Source organism: Pipistrellus hanaki (genome assembly GCF_964339955.1).
Source record: "Pipistrellus hanaki genome assembly, chromosome: 11".
Taxonomy (NCBI): Eukaryota; Metazoa; Chordata; class Mammalia; order Chiroptera; family Vespertilionidae; genus Pipistrellus; species Pipistrellus hanaki.
The window spans coordinates 56261270-56277238 of record NC_140513.1 but is presented as its reverse complement, the minus strand read 5'-3'; the positions used below and the strand labels follow the sequence as shown (position 1 = coordinate 56277238).

The 15969-nt window shown below is 37.1% G+C and overlaps 1 protein-coding gene and 1 long non-coding RNA gene across 4 annotated transcripts in view; one reads left to right on the top strand and one right to left on the bottom strand.

Annotated features, from left to right (window-relative positions):
- Positions 1–12819, top strand: part of HACD4 (3-hydroxyacyl-CoA dehydratase 4) — a 41040-nt gene extending 28221 nt beyond the window's left edge. For both annotated transcript variants that reach the window (XM_084898179.1, XM_084898180.1), the window contains 2 exons: positions 8880–9005; positions 9700–12819. In XM_084898179.1, the coding sequence (XP_084754305.1) occupies positions 8880–9005; positions 9700–9782 (209 nt within the window). In that variant the 3' untranslated portion in view covers positions 9783–12819. The remainder of the gene's footprint in view (positions 1–8879; positions 9006–9699) is intronic.
- Positions 10087–15097, bottom strand: LOC311629783. Of its 2 annotated transcripts, none has more exons than XR_014796255.1 (2): positions 13240–15097; positions 10087–12837 (listed from the first exon to the last, which is right to left on the bottom strand). It is a non-coding gene; the product is annotated as an uncharacterized lncRNA (long non-coding RNA). The 2 variants fall into 2 exon arrangements; XR_014796256.1 differs by having other exon boundaries at positions 10087–12832.
- Positions 15098–15969: the final 872 nt, after the last annotated feature.

Here is a 15969-nt window from a genome sequence, read left to right as displayed (position 1 = left end):
TGTAAGTGAAATCATACAGTATTTGTTTTTCTCTGACTTATGTGACTTAGCTAATTCTCTCTATTTAGATCTATTTATGTTGTTGCAAAAGGCAAGTTTTCATTCTTTTTATGGCTAATATTCATATCTATATCTATATCTATATCTATATCTATATCTATATCTATATCTATATATATATATATGAATCTTTATTCATTTGTCATTTGTCTATTGCTTCCAACTTGGCTATTGAAATTATTGCTGCAATGAACATAGGGGTGCATCTATCTTTGAATTAGTGTTTTGGATTTCTTTGGATACATACTAGAAAGTATAATTGCTGGGTATTAAGTCTATTTTTAATTTTTTGAGGAGCCTCCATGCTGTTTTCCATAGTGACTGCACAAATTTGAAGTCCCACCAATAGTGCACCTGGGTTTCATTTTCTCCACATCCTTGCCAACACCTGTTTGCTGATTTGGTAACAGCCAGTCTGACAGGCACAAGGTGGTATCTCATTGAGGTTTTCATTGGCATTTCCCTTATGATTAGTGATGTTGTACATCATTTCATGTAACTATTGGCTATTTGCATGCCCTCTTCAGAGAAGTGTCTACACGTGTTCTCTGCCCGTTTTTAAATGGAATTATTTTTTTAAAAATTATGTTTATTGTTGAAAGTATTACAGATGTCCCTTTCCCCTCACCCCCGTGATGCCTCTTTATCTCTCACTGCCCGCCCCCCCACTTCACTGACCACACTATTGTCTGTGTCCATGGGTTATGCATACATGCATATAAATTCTTTGGTTATCCTCTTCCCTTCTCCCCTCTGAAATTTGTCAGTCTGTTGCATGCTTCATCAGTTTATTTTGGTCATTAGATTCCACATATGAGTAAGATCATGTTTCTCTGATTGGCTTATTTTGCTTAGCATAATACTCTCCATGTCCCTCCATATTGTCTCAAAGCGAAAGAGCTCCTTTTTTACTGCTGCATAGTATTCCATGGTATGAATGTACTATAACTTTTTTATCCACTCATTTACTTATGGGCAAGTGGGCTGTTTCCTGATCTTAGCTATTGTACATAGTGCTGCTATGAACACTGGGGTGCATATATTCATTATCATTGGTGTTTTGAATTTCTTAGGATATCTTCCTAGAAGTGGGATCACTGGGTCAAATGGCAGTTCCATTTTTAATTTCTTTTTTAAACATATATTTATTGATTTTAGAGAGGAAGGGAGAGGGAAAGAGATAGAAACATCAATGATGAGAGAGAATCATTGATTGGCTGCCTCCTACATGCCCCTCACTGGGGATTGAGCCCACAACTTAGGCATGTGCCCTTAGCTGGAATCGAACCTGGGACCCTTCAGTTTGCAGACCAATGCTCTATCTACTGAGCCAAACCAGCTAGAGCCATTTTTAATTTCTTGAAGAAACTCCATACTGCTTTCCATTGTCTGCATTCCCACCAGGAGTGTACTAGGGGTTTCTTTTCTCCACATCCTTGCCATAAGTTGTGAAACCATGCAAATCCTAGAAGAAACCATAGGTAGCAAAGTCTTAGACATCTCTCTTAGCAATATAATTGCTGAGACATCTCTGAGGGCAAAGGAAACTAAAGGAGAAAATAAACAAATGGTATTACATCCAAATAAAAAGCTTCTGCACAGCAAAAGAAACCATCAACTAAATGGAAAAAAGCCCACTGTATGGGAGAACATATTTGCCAATGATACATCTGATAAGGGTTTAATTTCTAAAATATATAAAGAACTCATACAACTTAAACGGAAGACAAGTAATCCAATTAAACAATGGGCAAAGGACCTAGATAGACACTTCTTCAAAGAGGACATACAGATGAACAAGAAAATGCTCCAACTCACTATTTATCAGAGGGATGCAAAGTAAAAGGACAGAATGGCTTCCACCAACAAATGAACTATTTTTTTATGTTAAGGTGTATGAGGTCTTTATATATTGTGGGTATTAACCCTTATCAGATATATCATTTGCAAATATCTTCTCACATTTAGTAGGTTGCCTTTTAGTTTTGTTGTTGGTTTCCTTTGCAATGCAGACGCTTATTAGCTTAATTTAGTCCCATTTATTGTCTTTTTGTTGTCTTTGCCCTAGAAGACATATCTAAAAAAAAAATATTGCTAAGGCCAATGTCAAAGAGTTTATTGCCTATGTTTTCTTCTAGGAGTTCTATGGTTTCAGGACTTATAGTTAAATCTTTAATTCATTTTATTTTTGTATATGATGTAAGAAAGTGGTCTAGTTAATATTGTACACTTGTCTGTCCAGTTTCCTCCATCATTTATTAAAGAGACTGTCTTTATCCCATTGTAAATTATTGCCTCCTTTGCTGTATGCTAATTGACCATATACTAAGCATAGACTTATTTCTGGGCTATTTTATTGCATTGATTTATATGTCTATTTTTATGCCAGTATCATGCTGTTTGATCACGATAATCTTGTGGTATAGTTTGCTATCAGGTAGTGTGATACCTTCAACTTTGTTCTTCTTTCTCAATATTGCTTTGGCTATTTGGGGTCTTTGTTGGTTCCATATAAATTTTAGGATTATTTCTTCTATTCATGTGAAAAATTTCATTGGTATTTTGATAAGGATTGTATAAAATCTACAGATTGCTTTGGGTGATATGGACATTTTAACTATGTTAATTATTCCTATCCATGAACATGGTATATGCTTCCATTTGTGTATTCTTCAATTCCTTTGAACAATGTTTTATAGTTTTATGAGTACAAATCTTTTACATCCCTGATTAAATTTATTCCTAGATATTTTATTCTTTTTGATGCAATAGTAAATGGGGTTGTTTTCTTAATTTTTCTTTATGATAGTTTGATATTGGTGTATAAAATGCAATCAGTTTTTGAATATCTATCTTGTATCCTGCAACTTCACTGAATTTATTTATTCTAATAGTTTTTTTAAATGAATTCTTTAGAGTTGTCTACTAGAATATATAGTACCAGGTATTGTGCAAATAATGAGTTTTACTTCTTCCTTTCCAATTTGGATGCCTTTTTTTTTTTTTTTTTTGGCTGATTGTGTGGCTAGGATTTGCAATACTGTTTCAAATAGAAGAGGTGAAAGTAGACATCCTTGTTTTAGTCCTGAGCTAAAAAGATTTCAGCTTTTCACTGTTGACTATGATGTCAGCTATAGTTTGTTCTATATGGTGGCCTTGATTATGTTGAGGTACATTTCCTCTATAGCTACTCTGCTGAGTTTTTAATCATGATTGGTTGTTGGATTTTGTCAAGTGCTTTTTCTGCATCTATCAATATGATTGTATTTCACCCTTCATTTAGTTTGTGCCATGCTAATTGATTTGCAGATACTGAACCAGCCCTCCATCCCAGGAATAAATCCCACTTGATCATGGTGTATAGTCTTTTTAATGTATTGCCAGATTTGATTTGCTAGCATTGTGTTGAGGATTTTTACAGCTAAATTCATCAGGGATATTAGCCTGAAATTTTACTTTCTTGTGTTGTCTTTGATATCTGGGTAATGCTGGCCTCATAAAATAAGTTTGGGAGCTTTCCCTCTTCAATTTTTTGTAATAGTTTGAGGACAGGGATTAATTGTTCTTTGAATATTTGGTAGAACTCGTGTGTGAAGCCTTCTGGCTCAGACTTTTGTTTATTGGGGTATTTTTATTAGTGATTCATTTTTGTTATTAGCAATTGGTCTATTCAGATTTCCTATTTCTTCCTGATTCAGTCTTAAAAGGTTGTGTGTTTTGAGGAATTTATCCATGTTTTCTAGATTGTCCAATTAGTTAGCATATAATTGTTTTCAGCATTTTCTTATAATTCCTTATATTTCTGTTGTCATTTCTCTTTCATTTCTAATTGTATTTATTTGGGCCCTCTTTTTTTTTTTTTTTTTTTGATGAGTCTGGTGAAAGGTTTATCAATTTTACTTTTCAAAGAACTTGCTGTTGGTTTCATTGATTTTTTCTATTGTGTGTGTGTGTGTGTGTGTGTTTTTTTCTTCATTTATTTTCCCTCTGTTCATTTTGGGCTTTGTTAAGGTTAGATTATTTGAGATTTTTTGTTTTTTGTTTTTTTGTTTCTTTAAATAGATATATGAATCGTTCTTTTAAAACTGCTTTTGCTGTGTCCCATTTTTGGTCATGTGTTTGCATTCTCACTTGTTTTAAGCCACTTTTTGATTTCCTAACTTGATCTCATTTTTAACTCATTTATTTAGTAGTATGTTATTTAGCCTCCATGTGTTTGTGGGTCCTCCCCCCTCCAATTTTCTTGTTACTGATTTCTAATTTCAAACTGTTTTGATCAGAGAAGGTGCTTGATGGGATTTCTACTTCTTAAATTTATTGAGACTTGGTTTGTGGCCTATTCTAGAAAATGTTCCACTGCCCTTGAAAAGAATGTATATTCTGCTGTTTTTGAATGAAATGTCCTATAAATATCTATTAAGTCAATCCATTCTACTGTTTCATTCAGATCACTTTCCTTGTGGATTTTTGTCTGGGTTATCTACCCATTGATGTGAGGTGCTAATACCCCCTACTATTATTGTATTACTGTGGATCTCTCCCTTTATGTCTGACAATATGTGCATTATATATTTAGATACACCTACATGGGTGTGTAGATGTTTGAGTTATGTTCTCTTGTGGATTGATCCATTTATCATTATAAAATGTTCTTTGTCCCTTATTATAGCCTTTGAGTCTATTTTATCTGACATAAATATTGCTACCCCAGCTCGTAAAATTTCCATTTGTATGAAATATCATTTTCCATTTCTTTAGTTTATCTCTGTGTGTCTTTTGATCTGAAGTATGGAAGCATATGTGTAGGTCTTATTTTATCTATTCAGCTACCTAATGTCTTTTGACTAAAGCATTTAGTCAATTTACATTTAAAGTAATTATTGACAGGTATGTAATTATTGCATTTTATTAAATTTTTCTGATTGTTTTTTGTGGTTCTTCTGTTCCTTTCCCCTCCTGCTCTCTTCTTTTATGCATTTATGACTTTGCATAGTATTGGATTCCTTTCTATTTGTTGTATATCTCATAGATTTTTGGTTTATAGTTACCATGTGCTTCATATAGAATAGGATGCTTTAAGCTGATGGTTGCTTTTAGAACACATTCTAAATAACATTTTTTTCCCCTGATACTTCATTTGTTTTGTCATTTTTTACCTCTTTTATATGTGTTTCTGTGTATCCCTTAATTTATTATTGTATTCATGCATATTATTCCTACTTTTGCCTTTAATCTTCATACTAGCTTTATAATAAGTTGATCCACTACCTTTACTAAGTATTTGTCTTTGTGAGATTTTTCCTCTCATGTATTTTCTTTTTAGTTTTGACCTTTTCTATTTAAAGAAGTTCCTTTAATATTTCTTATAATATTGGTTTAGTAGTGATGAAATCCTTTAGCTTTTGTTTGGGAAATGTTCTCTCTCTTTCAATTCTAAATTATAACCTTGCTGAGTAATCTTGGTTGTAAATTGTCCCCTCTCACTTTGAATGTTTTATGCTATTTCCTTCAGGCCTGAAAAGTCTATTGAAAAATCTTCTAGTTTTCCTATGGGAGCTCTTGGTACTGTTAAAATTCTCTGTCTTTAATCTTTGGCATCTTGTTAATTTTTATTGATTTCAGAGAGGGACAGGGAGAGAGAGAAACATCAGGGATGAGAATCATTGATCAGCTGCCTCCTGCATGTTCCCTACTAAGTATCAAACCTGCAACCTGGGCATGTGCCCTTTGACTGGAGTCGAACTCAGGACCCGTCAGGCTGACTTTCTAGCCATTGAATCAAATCAGCTAGGGCTAACCTTTGGCATTTTAATCATGATTTATCTTGGTGTCAGCCTCTTTGATTTCATCTTGCTTGTGACTTTTTGTGCTTCCTGGACTGTGTATATTTCCTTCACCAGATGAATGAAATTTTTTACCATTTCTTCAAGTAAGTTTTCAATCTCCATGTCTCTCCCTTCTCCTTCTGAGAACCTTATGATGTGAATGTTGTGCTCTATGCTGTCCCAGAGGTCACTTAAACTATCCTCATTTTCTAAAATTTTTTAGATCTTCTGATTGGGTGTTTTCTACTAACTTGTCTTTCAGGTAGCTCAGATCCTCTGCTTCATCTAATCTGATGTTTATTTGTTCTAGTCTAGTTTTTTAGTTCTAGTCTAGTTTTCTAGTCTAGTTTTCATTTCACTTATTACTTTCTTCAGCTCTAAATGATACTTTTACTTTCTTCAGCTCTAAATGATACTTTAAAAACATTTTTTAAATCTTTTTGTTGAAATTCTCTTGATCTGGTGTATTGCTCATCTCCATTTAATTTAGTACCTTTACTGGAGTTTTCTTCAGTTTTTCCATTTAAACAAGTTTCTCTGTCTCCTCATTTTGGCTGACACTTTTGTTTTTGTTCTTAATTAATTGGAGTTACATTGATTAATAACTTCATATAGATTTTGGGTGTACAACTTTATAATGACATCTGTATACTCTATTGTGTGCTCACCACCTCCAAGTTTAGCCTCTTTCCATTACCATATATTTGACCCAATTTACTCACTTTGTCATCCCTTCTCCCCCACTTCTGGTAACTACCATTCTGTTATCTGTATCTATGACTATGGCTTTTTTATATCCCACAAATGAGTAAATCATGTTTCCTGTCATTTTTATGACTGAGTTTTTCACTTAGCATAATATTCTCAAGATTCATAATTGTCACAAATGGTAGTATTTCACTTTTTATGAATTAATACTATTCCATTGTATAAATATACCATATCTTCTTTTTAAAAAATATTTTGATTTTTTACAGAAAGGAAGGGAGAGGGATAAAGAGTTAGAAATATCGAAGAGTAATATTGATCAGCTGCCTCCTACACACCCCACACTGGGGATGTGCCTGCAACCAAGGTACATGCTCTTGACCAGAATCGAACCCAGGCCGACACTCTAGCTATTGAGCCAAACCGGTTTCAGCTGAATCATATCTTCTTTATCTAATTATTCATTGAAGGACACTTAGGTTGTTTACCTGTCTTGACTATTGTGAATAATGCTGCAATGAATGTAGGGTACATTCATTAACAAGATGCCAAAGGTTAAAGACAGGTTATAAATATTTTCAAAAATTTCAGGTAGCTTCCCAGAAGAGGGATTGATATGGGAGCTATAAATTTCTTTTAGGAACCATCATATTGTTTTCTATAGTGGCTGTACCAATTTACATCCCCACCAGCAGTATATAAATTTTCCTTTCTCCATCTCTAACACTTGTTATTTCTAACAGGTATGAGGGGGAATCTCATTGGAGTTTTGACTTTCATTTCCTTTATAACTAGTGATATGGAGCATCACTAGCGAATAGATTTTTAAATTTCTCCTTCTGATTGTTATTAATGCATAGAAACATAAATTTATGTATTGTACATTAATTTTGTGTCCTGCTACTTAATTCATTCTATTTTTCAATGGATTCTTTAGGGTTTTCTATACAGTATCATGTCATCTGTAAGTAGTTTTCTTTCTTTCTTTCCAACTTGGATGCCTCTTATTTCCTTTTCTTGTCAGATTGCTAGGACTTCCCATACTATATTGAATAACAGTGGTGAGAGTTGGCACCCTTGTCTTTTGTTCTGATCCTAGATTTTTCAGTCATTTATGATGTTAGCTGTGGCCTTGTCCTGTATAGCCTTTCTATACCCACTTTGACAAAATCCAACATCCATTTATTAAAAAAATCTCAAATTTTCTGCATTTATTGACAATCATATGACTTATCTTTAGTTTCATTAAACCTTTCACTCCTGGTATAAACCCCACTTGATCATGGTGTATAATCTTTTTATTATTATTGAATTTGGTTTGCTAATATTTTGAGAATTTTTGTATGCATTTCATCAGGGATATTGGTCTGTAATGTTTTTTTTGTCTGGTTTTAATAAATGCTGGTTTTATAGAATGATTTTGGAAGCACAACCATATGTGCTAGTGCTGCAGTGCCTGCTAGTTCTGAACATTCTCCAGGCAGGGCAGCCCTGCCTGCAGGCTCTGTAATGCTTGGCTAGCTCTGTACTTTCTCTGGGCTACACATGTATGTGAGGCTCCCAAACACAGTGGTTGCATGTAGCAGTGCCCAGCAGTATTTACTAGATTTGTCCTGCACCTGGCACCCTTCTATTCCTGCTGGAGCTAGCTCGAAAGGGATGTCTGGGGATTGCTAAAGCAGCCCAGGACTCCCACCCACTGTCCAAGTGCAGGGAAACAAACTGGTTCCTCCAACCTTCTCTCTGTGGTCTCTCTCTCACTTGTTCTGCAGAAGTTGTGCAATTGGCCCTCAGCTGACTCTCAGGAGAAACTGTTCTAAATGGGAGCGGGTGAGCTTAGCCTCTTATGAGGCCCTCTTGGACCTGCTTCTGAAACAAGTTACTTTATTGCAGAACTTTTCAGAATCTCTACAATACTAACATGTGTTGTGCAACTCAACGAGGAAAACATATGCTTCATTTTCTATCTGTTCATATGTCACCCACCCCTATTTGTGGCTAAAGGGACAGGTACTTTAGAGACGTTTACAGTGTTATCTCAAAGTATACGATGGACAAAAATTCAACGAGTCACACTGCTGTCATGGCCTTGCCAGTTTAATCATTCAGTGTATTATATTTCTACATCAAACTGTGGCTTTAGCTATAAGATTCAGCAATCATCACAAAACTGTCATCACATTCAAAATATCCTTCCATGTGCAGACACATCTACCTGTACATACATATTTCTAAAGCAAGCTAAGCAGAGAAACCTCCATGATGCCCTCTTTTTTCTTTAAACAGCATTTGCCGTCTACCAGTCGCTGCCTTATTTTGAGTCATTCGGCACTTACTCCACAAAGCTGCCCTTTGACCTATCCATCTACTTCCCCTATGTGCTGAAAATATACCTCATGATGCTCTTTATAGGTAAGTGGCGTTTGTTTTGTGCTGCCATCACCCTCAACAGAAAGGTCTACCCACATGGGAAAGAGCTAAGAGGAAGCCTGACACAATGAGTTAGACCTTGTTAGTAAAGCACCTACAAATTATACTAATTTTTTTCAAGATCAAAAGAACCAGAACAGTTTTACTAGCAGAAAATGAAACTGCATTAGATATGAAATATAGAAGTCAAAAATAAGCAGTTCTATTTCTGATTTTTCCATTTATTTAGTTATCTGTTCGTTTCTTTCCTAGGAAGTAAGAAAAATGTATATAACAAAAACTTGGTCAATTTCCCAGGAAATGGGGAAAAAGACTTCCATTATTAAATTTTAGCTTCCCCAGCTCTAACCATCACAAATCCCCAAGAACAGTGATTATTGCTACAAGGTAACAACTATCAAGTATATATGAGCCACACACAAAAGAGAAGACAAACGTGAACCGTTAGGAGAGGTGGAGAGAGCTCCCTTGAAGAAAGGGAAAAAGGAATTCTTTCAATAAAAAATCGGTGAGATGGAAGGGGTTTGCTTTACTTTCCTTCTGCGAATCTCTCCTGACAACGGTCTGAGGCCCGGCCTCCAGGCAGCGCTCTAACTGTAATTTTAAAACTATGGTTTGTGCCAAAGAAATGACTAATCAGTCTTTCTTACTTTTACCATTTCCTTCTTCACGATAGGTATGTATTTTATCTACAGCCATCTTTACTCAGAAAGAAGAGACTTCCTCAGAGTCTTTCCCATTAAAAAGAAGAACCTGTGAGCAGCATGCTGCTGTGACGTAAGGACAAAGGCCGAGGATTCCGCTGCAGACACACCACAGGAAGTGTGCTGGCGGGGGACAAGTGTGAGACAGAAATCCATCACATGACCTCCTCCCGACACCTCCCGGCAGCCTGTGGTGCTCAAACAGACTCTGAACAACCTGCTTCTCCAAAGCTGTGGATTTAGACAAGTTAAGTTTATATTGACTGAAGCCTGATACTTTCCTGTAAGGGTAATGAGAAATAGATTCAACTAACTTGTATTTTTAACAACTTTGGTTTCTTTTCACTTCCGAATTCCCCGGTAGCAGCAGGTCCACAGGAGGGAGCGCTGTGAGGTATGGTCTGCAGGGTCCACAGTCACAGTTTGTACACGTCACCGTTCCCAGAGGTAACACCCGTCAGAAACACTTAGAAAAGGAAAATAACTCCCCACATTCCTTCCATTGAGATAAAAGCCAAGAAAATTAAGAACTAGTCATGTTTCAGATCATGTATTGTTGAATTACTATTGTTAATTACTCTAATGTTATAAATCATCACTTACTAGTATAGTTCTGAAAATTGATCCTTTCTTTGAAGATTTATAATATATATGAATAACTGATTAATGGAATAATTTCTGAATCACTGGTATATTATTCACTTTTCTTGAAATAATTATAGAATCGTATTGCCCAGCAACTATATAAAAAGGGTACTAAATATTTTGTTACATAAAAACCAGGTAGTAAAAATGTAATTAAAAAAATAATTTTACACCATAAATAAATCAAAGAAACTATAAATTTAATGTCATATTTTGAATTTTAAGTATTAAGATTACCCTTTTTAAAAAGCAACATTTTGCTTTTAAAGGTGCTTATTTTACTTCTAAATTAAAAAAAGTTACTGTGCAAATGCTCCCTTAGTATGCAACTGGAGGTGACTTAGTCTAGCTCCCTCCCAATAAAAATGGCCACATACATTGCTGAAATATTCATCTAGAATCACTAAAACAAGAACTAGAGAAACTATAATATATTTATTGGGTCACTACAAGAAATAAAAATTTCATTACTAAATAACACTTTAATTTTTTTAAAAAAGCAAATTACCTGAAGAACCTTCCTACTTCTTAAAATATTAGACCAAAAAGAAACAGAAGTAAAATTATAATTATGGTAATTTTGAAACAGAATAAGGATTGACAATTTGAGATATGTACAGCAATTGTAACAAAAAATTCTGTAATTTCCTATGGTGACATTGTCACAAATGTTAGTATTATTGTGGTTGCTTATATTAAAATTGTAATATATTAAAATTGTAATACTGCAATACTGCATTTCACTAGAGATTAGTGGAAGAAGAAAGCAATTCATGTTCCCCAGGTTAAGAAACCAAGAGCGTAACCATCTAATTAATTGGCTGTTACCAAGATTGAGAAATTTATTTCTTTGGCTATTTTAACTCTGTGTCCATCAAATCTCTATTGTGTTTTGATATTTTCAAAGCATAAGATATAACTTCTAAATGATCTTTCCTTGGAGTTTCAAATGCCAAGTAAATTACCTGAAGTTCTAATAACTTAGGCAAAGAAACAGTAACCACAACAACAGTGTCTCTGGTGCCAAAAAAACCCAACAACACACACCCTTGCACATAATATCAGAGTCCTGAGCTTTTCCTTTATCAAAGTAGTTGTATACAGAGCAAGAACAAACACTTCTTCCCAATATCTTCGTTCAGTTTTATTTTACTGTAGTATGCTTGTCAAAAAGCACTTCTATTCTGGTCTTAGCTTTTGATTCAATAAACAGGTCACCTTAGTAGAGTGAGTCGGCTGTACACATGCCTATGTACACTCAAAAAACACTTATATTGTGCCAACAATGTACCAGTCACAGGTCAACACGATAAAATCTTTACCAAGTTTGTATGAAAGAAGGTACCACAGCTCACTAAAGTCCCTAAGAGAGTTGGTAATTTCTTTTTTACTATATCAGACTCTGCCTCTGAAGAGCAAATTGTCCCATAAAAGAATCTGTTTCTTCCAAAAGTTTCTGAAGTAGCTAGAACATCAAGTTTAAATGTTTCTCTGGAAAAACATGCATTTAAAATTTACGCGCAAAGACCACAGTTTCATTGTGCTAAAGAATTGAAGTGATTTAAATAAAAATGACCTTTCCTTTCCCATTTTCCTCTCATTTATTTTTGCTTTGAAACATTATTTTGCTTTTCCATCACTTTACTTTCTTCTTCTGGACCTAAGGGATATGCTAATTTTGACTTGACCTAGGCACTTTTCTCTAGGTCTTTATTCAAAGTAATTCAGGGAGCAATGGTCACAGTTAACCAGAGGGCCTGTTTGGAATGTAGATTTCTGGGCTCCCACTAAAGATCTGTGGAATCACAGCCATTGGGAATAGCCCAGGAACCTGCATTTTCACAGCCCCCTCACACGCTGCTGTTTGAAAACCACTGCTTTTGAGTCTAATGTATTTCAGCTTTGGACAGAAAACTGCTAATAAATATTTAAAGTCAACATACAATGTTCTGTTTTTAAAACAGATGATGACATTCATTTTTGTTAATCCCCACCTGAGGACATTTTTTTCAGAGTGGAAGGAAGGTGAGGAGGAGGGGGAGAGACAGACTGGTTGCCTCCCACACACTCCTCGGCCAGGGGCAGGGAGCGAACCGGCAAACCAGGTATGTGCCCTTGACCAAGAATTGAACGAGGCTCCTCAGTGTACTCCAACCACTTAGCAATGCCAACTCAGGCTAACATTCATTTTTGTTCTTATGCTTATCTAGTTTTAAAACATATTAAATAAGAATTATTAAAAGGGTAGCTGGCATTTTAAATATAACAAGATTAGTCAATTCTATATGAAAATCAATTCATAAAAAAATATCCCTTAATTCACGAGATACACACAGGTGCCCACTGTGTACTCACATTGTGGTATTGAGCTGGCCTGTGGGGTCCTGGGAGGGAGATGCAGTCCGGAGGTAGGACTGGCCTGGATTTGAAATCCTGCTCCAACATTTAGTACCTTCAGGCCTGCACTGAAGCATCACAGCTGCTATTTGTTTTCAGTGAAACATGTAAAAGGGGCAGCATTTCCACTGCAATTTCCAAAACACATTTTTGTATTCTTTCTTTTAACCCCCTACCACTGCTTTGTGAAGTTGGTTTTATTTCCTGGATTAAAGGAATAACCTAAATCAGGGAGCCATCACTGCCATTTTCGTTCAGTTTCATATTCATTTAGCTGGATGTCCCTTCACCAGTTCCCTCAGTTTGACAAGTACTGAATGACCTTTCTAAACTGCAATTAAAAAGTGCTGTTTGTGAAGATTAATCCATTACATGCCAACTTAAGCACTTAACGATACGTCACACATTTAAAAAGAACTTCCAGATTCTGGATAAAGTATTTCCTTCCAGGAAATATAAGAGCATATTACCTTGTCCTAGGCCAGGGAAACGATGATACATTTACACATGAAGGTGATGCTGTGGGGGTTTCCACGCGGGAGACGAGGGATGTGAACCGTCCCATCTGCTTTCAGTCCCGTGGTTCCAGGTGGAAGGCCTGCAGCTAAGCATTGGCTGGTTTCGCCATGCTGGTGGGGCTCAGTGACTGGGCGTCGACCTATGAACCAGGAGGTCACTGGTTTGATTCCCTGGTTCAATTCCCGGTCAGGGCACATGCCTGGGTTGTGGGCTCGATCCCAAGTAGGGGGCATGTAGGAGGCAGCCAATGAATGATTCTCATAATTGATGTTTTTATCTCTCTCTCCCTTCCCTTTCCTCTCTGGATTCAATATTTATAAACACACACATACACACATACATGCATGTGTGTGTTGTGTGTAAAAAGAATAGGCTGGTTTGTGTCAGAGATACAAACTGATCAGAGATGAGGCCTACAACTCGAGCTTTAAAGAAGGCCCGTCCTCTTAACCAAATGTTCTGATTTCTCTTCTAAAACAGCAATTTACCAAAAACCTAAAACTACTGCTTACTTTCAAAGCAACTAAGTTATTTCAAGATACTAGTTGAGCCCTTAACAAAGTCTTATTCTTCATACAATCACAGTATCAAATTAACCTGAGAAAAGTTAACCCTGGCAATTAACTTAAAAAAAAAAAAAAAGGTTAGTCACAGCCTATTAGTTACCATGGAGCCATTACATTACAAATAAACACAAAGAGTTCAGGCACGTACATGAATCCGACATCTGCTCCTAGCAAGAACCAGAACCAGAACAAGAACCAGGGTGGTGGGTATTTCTGAGACACCTGGCTTTAACCCCACACATTAATTTGTTAATCCATCCCAGCATACTATTTGTCTTGGCAATTTATTATTTCAAAAACTAACAGAAGATGGCCTGCAAAGCAACTTTTCCTTTTGAATATACTTTGTACAACTTCTGGTCTAAAAAAGCAGACTTGTGGTTTCTAGAGAACCAAGTGAAATTTCCTAAGAGGATAATTTAATTCTTCCTGAGGTCCTGCCTGCGGGGAACCCAGTCACCTATTCCGGTGACCTATGTGTTAGAAGGCTGAGATTTTAGAACTTTTAAGATTTTCAAACTAACAATCTTCCATTTTGGATTCTTTGGTTCCCATGCGTAGGAAAACCCCATACATTTTATGCTCCAGGCTGCTGGAGACAAAATAGGGAGCCAGGGAAGAGAGGACTAAGGTCTATCTTCCTCCCCCCTTCGCATTCGTCTGTTTTCTGGTCAAAGCCAGGAGCAGGGACAACGTTTGAATGGGAGGAGACGGGGCTGTAGCGAAGTCGGGGTTAGAAGTCTGGGCTGGCTCTTCACCCTTTCCCTGGGCAGCAGTGCGCTCTCTCTCTCGGGGAAATGCAGAGCAGCTCTTCAGAGTGTGACACGGAGACAGCTCTGTGTGAACCCTGCACTCTGCTCTTCACCGCCACCCAGGGAAGCAGCCTGCTCCGGGGACCTTAGGCCCTTCCATCCACGAAGGATCTGTCCCTTGGCGCTGCAGCTCCTAAACTTCCCCGCCCCAGAGACGTCCTCACGGAGGCAGGCTTGCTGCTCTGATCTGATCACAGAAATCTGTGGTAATCATAGGAAGCCATAGGTTTACTAACGCACATTAACCCATAAGCACATGAATACAACGTGCAATCCTTGGTGGGAATTTTCATCTTAAAGTGAGTGCTGATGAGCCTGAGGCAGTGAAAAGAGCACTGGACCTGGGACTCTAGGAGCTTGGTCATAGGCATAGCTCTGCCCTTACTGGAGGTGCCTTCTCCATTTAAAAACGGAAAATAAGCCGAAACCGGTTTGGCTCAATCGAGTCGGCTTGGGGACTGAAGGGACCCGGGTTCGATTCCGGTCAAGGGCATGTACCTTGGTTGTGGGCATATCCCCAGTAGGGGGTGTGCAAGAGGCAGCTGATCGATGACTCTCTCATCAATGTTTCTCTATCTCTCTCCCTTCCTCTCTGTACAAAATCAATAAAATATATATTTAAAAAAATAAATAAAAATGGAAAATAAGGCCTAGTCACAGTAAAAGTTAAATGAGATCATCCAAGTGAAAACTCTAGCGCACTAACAGTCTAGCATCTAACAGTAAATATTAGATAAATTTCCTCCAGTGAGCGGTTGACATTTAAGAAAATGTATGTGGGTGGGAAAAAGAGGGAGGCTGGTTTCTAAGATAGATATTCTACCTCTCTTCCTCCTTCAAATCCATTTCCCGCTAGCCCTGCCTCTAAAGATGATCTATGAAATATGGGCAACGCAGGTCCATACTACCTGAGAGCTGGCCTTGCCTTCCCTTCCCTTCCCCTTCCCTTTTCCTCTGTAGGCGTCTCAGCACCCTGTGGAGTTCAGCCAAAGAAAGAACTGTGACCTGGTGACAGAGTGTAAGTCACACAGTGAAACACAAACCCAGCTATCTGAAAAACAAAACCAGCAGATCTATTTTAACCCAGTGTAGGTAGGTTCGCTTGGGGACACCATCAGGTAAGGTCACAGGGGAACACTGAGCGTTCACAGGTGCTTGTAAAGCAGCAGGCACTGCGCTATAGTGTGACAGACACAAAACTCCATTATCCCAAACGTTTCTCCCCAGCGACCCACAGGTGTACTCCTCAGCATGCTTATATGGCTGGCTAAAGATAACCCTGATTTAATAACTGCATGGAGGA